General features: G+C 39.9%; 1 protein-coding gene across 1 annotated transcript; it reads right to left on the bottom strand.

The window, feature by feature from the left end:
• Positions 1 to 424: 424 nt before the first annotated feature.
• Positions 425 to 4,133, bottom strand: LOC141040696 (putative FBD-associated F-box protein At5g56440). The gene is made up of 3 exons (XM_073506814.1): positions 3,324 to 4,133; positions 3,117 to 3,236; positions 425 to 778 (listed from the first exon to the last, which is right to left on the bottom strand). Exons 1-3 carry the CDS (start codon positions 4,131 to 4,133, stop codon positions 425 to 427), a joined length of 1,284 nt encoding a protein of 427 aa, XP_073362915.1.
• Between the last annotated feature and the right edge of the window lie 225 nt (positions 4,134 to 4,358).

The following is a 4,358-nucleotide window of genomic DNA, read 5'->3' as shown; positions in this document are numbered from 1 at the left end:
CGTAAATCACCGCCAATCAATCACATCATATATACATGCAGCTTCTTGAGCTTTGTCACAGATAAACCCAAACAAATTAAAGAAAACAGCCGTCGGTTTTGGCAGCAACAGGTCAAGTCCGCAGCATGTGTGTGTGTGCAGCAACTAAGCCTAGTTACATGCATATAACGAGTGAATCTATCTATGCACAGTACAGACACCCGGATGTACTGTGCGGGTTCATAAGATACGACGCCGACATTGATATGCCATTCTCTGCAAATACTGGCACGAGGCCAGGTCTCATCATTAACCATCCTTTTCCTTCAATATGAACTGAAACACTTCAAAATTGTTATTTTTGTGTATAACATGACTGAATTAATTGAAACATACGTGCAATTAACTAGTTTAGACTGTAAAGTATGGAATACAATTCCTGCAATCAAATAATACGAACTTGGCGCAGGTAACTATCAAGGTCCTCTCGAACAGTAGGTATGTCGCTCCTCCATGCAAAGCTAAGTTGAGCTTCTGACGAAGCTTTGCCACCTTTCAGTATTAAACTTTTCATGGTGTTGATACGCTCATCCCTCAATTTACTACCGTGCAGTATTTGCATGGCCCTGAGAGCTTTTGCTCCAGCCATAAGGAAACTTGCAAATTGCACCTCCCCTATAGTGCCATAATACCCATGAAGTTCCACGTATTTGAGATGCTCATTTAGGCACATAATTGTATCAGCTGCTGGTTGCCACTGCCCAAACGCATGTTTATCCGTCCATTCAAAAGCGAGGCACTGTGACCATTAAGACAAATGATCAATTAAGCTATTCTAAAATCTAATAAAAAAATGATGTAAAAATTTATATGCTACAATGAACCAACTAACAGTAATAAGTAGAAAACATTCATATTCTAGATGCCAGTTTAACTTAGGTAACCAGCTAAAAATTTGGAACGGCATGGACATTACAGCTGTAAAGCCTTAGAACCATATATTTTTTGTCCTATAAACAAGGTAACTCCAAAATCAACAATTACCCAGCCAAAAATCAGTCAGTGGAACAACCCTTGTAACATATTTTCAGTTCGCACTAAAGCACTCTTTAATTTACTCCCTCCTTCCCAAAACAATAGGAGCCTAAGCTTTTCCAGAAAATCCCAAGATGTAAGGCGTGTTACTACCTCCATCCGGGTTTATTAGCTAGGCCCCCTCGTATTTTGGGTCGAACTTTGACCATCAACAAAACTAACAAAATAAAAATTATATATGATACAAAAAGCATATTGTTGGTTTTGTATTTGCTAGCTCTTAGCCCGCACTAGTTTCTCTCTTACGACTAGTCGGAAATGATCACTAATCATGGGTTCCAGTTAGAACTAGCGCTTGGTGCCCTAGATGGACCTGGCCATCTACTGTTTTCATGGATCAGTCAACCACGTCTGGTAGGATATCATGGAGGAATCGTTAATAACCATGCGCCTGAGTAACAACCAGCCATGCTCTAATTTCCGTGCCAAAATCTTACACGCCTTAGATAATGGGAAAGGAGTAATATTTCAAGAAAATAGCACATTTGTGCCGAACAATCCTGGTAAAAAAACAATTTGTAATCTTAACTCTCTAACTTAATAATAAAGCGGCTATTGCTTCTGGCGATACGTCATCGAAATTGACCCAAAAGTTGCAATATATTACCCACCAATGTCACTTATAAGTGATAAAAAATGTTTCACACAGGGAATCCCTGCATGGGCCGGTCCATGTCTGAGCAGCCTGTTATTTAATTTTTTTGTCGTTTTCCTTTTTCGTCTTTCTTCTTTCTACTTTAAATAATTTCGGACTTAAAAAAGTTCCAAAAATGAAAAGAAATGTGAATTTAGAATAAATGTTTTGTCAATTCAGAAAATGTTTGGGAATTTTTTTAAAAATTGCATATTCAAAAAAATGTTCGCAATTTTGGAAAAAAATGTTCATGATTTTTTTTAAGTTCACGTATTAAAAAATATTAATGAAATTGAACAAAAATTTTGAATTTCAAAAAATGTTCACGAATTGAAAAATATCCTAAAAATTAACAAACTGTTCATGACTTGCAAAATAGTTTATTGATTCAAAAAATGTTCGATAAATCAAAAAATTGTTTGTGAATTACAAAAATTGTTCCACTAACTTCCAAAATAATGTTCATCGATTCTAGAAATGTTCGCCCCTTCAAGAAAAATGTTCATAATTTTTTTCTATTTTGCAAATAGTATAAAATGTTCATGAATTCAAAAAATGTTCATGATTTTAGAAAATGTTCACAATCTGTAAAAATGTTCAAGAATTTGAACAATTCTCACAATTTCAGATATGTTTATGAGTTTAAAAAAATGTTCATGATTTTCAAAATTGTTCGCAATTTCGCAAAGATGAGAGTGGTAGTGTATCTCAGTGATGTAGCGAAATGTGGTCATGGCCATTGAAGATTATAACTTTTTTTCTCCCATCGCAAAGCACGCTAAGAAAAAATGAATTTGTAAAAAAATAAATGGTTCTGTTTGTGCGTTTATGGTCATAGCAAAACTGATAAGGTTAAGTAGTTTCAACAGACTACTTGTGCACTGAATTTTCTTTCCAAAAATATCAGAAAAATGGATTTAAAAAAAAGAAAGGAAGTGAACACAGGAATGTAATGTGTGTGAAAGATAAAGGAAGGAAAAATCCTATCGCGAGCTTGTGCACCATGCATATTAAGTTTACCTAGCATTTTAAGACATATTTGAGCTAAACTCTGGTGCCGTACTTGCCAACTTAGATTAGTAAGGGGCACCTCTAAAACTTGCCTAAAGCAATCAAATGATCAGATCTACAGTTAGTTCTCCAAACTTAGAATGAAAACAAAATATGTAGTGGTGATTTCCGTAAAACTAGATAACTAGATACCGATTAAGGAGTAGTATACTTTGCCCAAATAGAAAATAAATTTTCGAGACAAACATGCAAATAAATGAAAACAAAATATCTAGTGGTGATTTAAGGAAAATTTAATTTTTTGGTAAGTACACAGAGAGAATTTGGCAAATGATTTAAGCCAGGCTCTTTTAGTCTAGAAAAATAGACGCTGAAACTTGAGAAGGGCATTGCATACCCAAATCTGAAGAACTTGCAAACAGGGGAACAAGCTTAACATGTTGGCAGCCTTCCTCAGTTCTTCACCATCACTAAATTTCATGTTGAGGATCAGTGTTGTAATGATGGATACTGACCTCTGCATCAAAAAAAAAAAAAACACTTGCATGAATTTTATATGCACATGGAACCCGAAAATCAAAGCTAAGCATGTAGGTATATATACCTTAGGCGTAATCACAAAGTTGGGCGAGTGCAGCATTGGAAGTGTGAGAGCAACCTTTCGGACCTTAGGAGGAAGGGCGTCTTTTACAAAGATGTCGGGACATAGCCGCCATATGTCCGCATATAAGAGCACAATGCTTTCAAGATTAGGTGTTCCACTGAAAGAGACCTTTTCAAGTGGGACGTGTGGCCTGATGTACACCTCGACGAGATTACGTGAGCAAGGGACGAGGCGGCGAAGGTTATGGACTCTGAAGAGCTGTAGCTTCCGCAGGGCTAGACAGCCGGCGATCATAGAGTGCAACGACGTCTCGGGAATCACCACATTGGACAGGTGCAGATAATGCAGGCTATGCAAAGGCAGAGTTACTCCAAGTTGGGGGTCAAGGCAACAGCAATGCAGCTCCAAATGTCGGAGAACATTAGCGCTGAACCTTAGGAGGTCGCGAGGGAGCGGCGGGTGCGCGGCGTGCGGCACGAACTTGAGCACGAGGCTGTCGTCGATGCGCTGGTTGGATAGGATTTGCAGCCAGCTAGAGGTCGCCTTATGCGCGGAGACGGTGGCGTGGAAGCGACGGATAGGCCCATCTCCGTGGGAGGAAAGGATGCGCAAGATTGAGTGGCCGTCGGAGCCAAGATTCCTGTTGCTGCCGTCGAGGTCTAGGTCGAGCGGCACCGACGGCCAGATGCGTCGCCAGCGGCGGGAGAGAACCATGGTGCAGGCTGCGTTCTTGACAGGGAGGAGGGAGACGATGTTGCCCAGCAGGCAGTCAGGGAGAAGGCTAATGCGGTCACCCTCCTCTGCCTCCATTGCCGTTGGCCCCAAAGGTTGGGGTGTCAGGCAGGGGGAACAAAACAGATCTAATTCTGCCTTGGATCGTTGTGGACGCCGTTTGGATCTTGATGAACCGGTGAAAGTCCACGAGATCGAACTAACAAAGGCTGGCTGCCTTTTTATGACTGCTATATAATATAGTCCGGCTACTGCTCCAATCCTGGAATATTTCGGATTAGAAACCGTATCCACTCCGTCCAC

Source organism: Aegilops tauschii, chromosome 2 (assembly GCF_002575655.3).
Source record: "Aegilops tauschii subsp. strangulata cultivar AL8/78 chromosome 2, Aet v6.0, whole genome shotgun sequence".
NCBI lineage: Eukaryota > Viridiplantae > Streptophyta > Magnoliopsida > Poales > Poaceae > Aegilops > Aegilops tauschii.
This window is presented reverse-complemented; position numbering and strand designations above follow the sequence as displayed.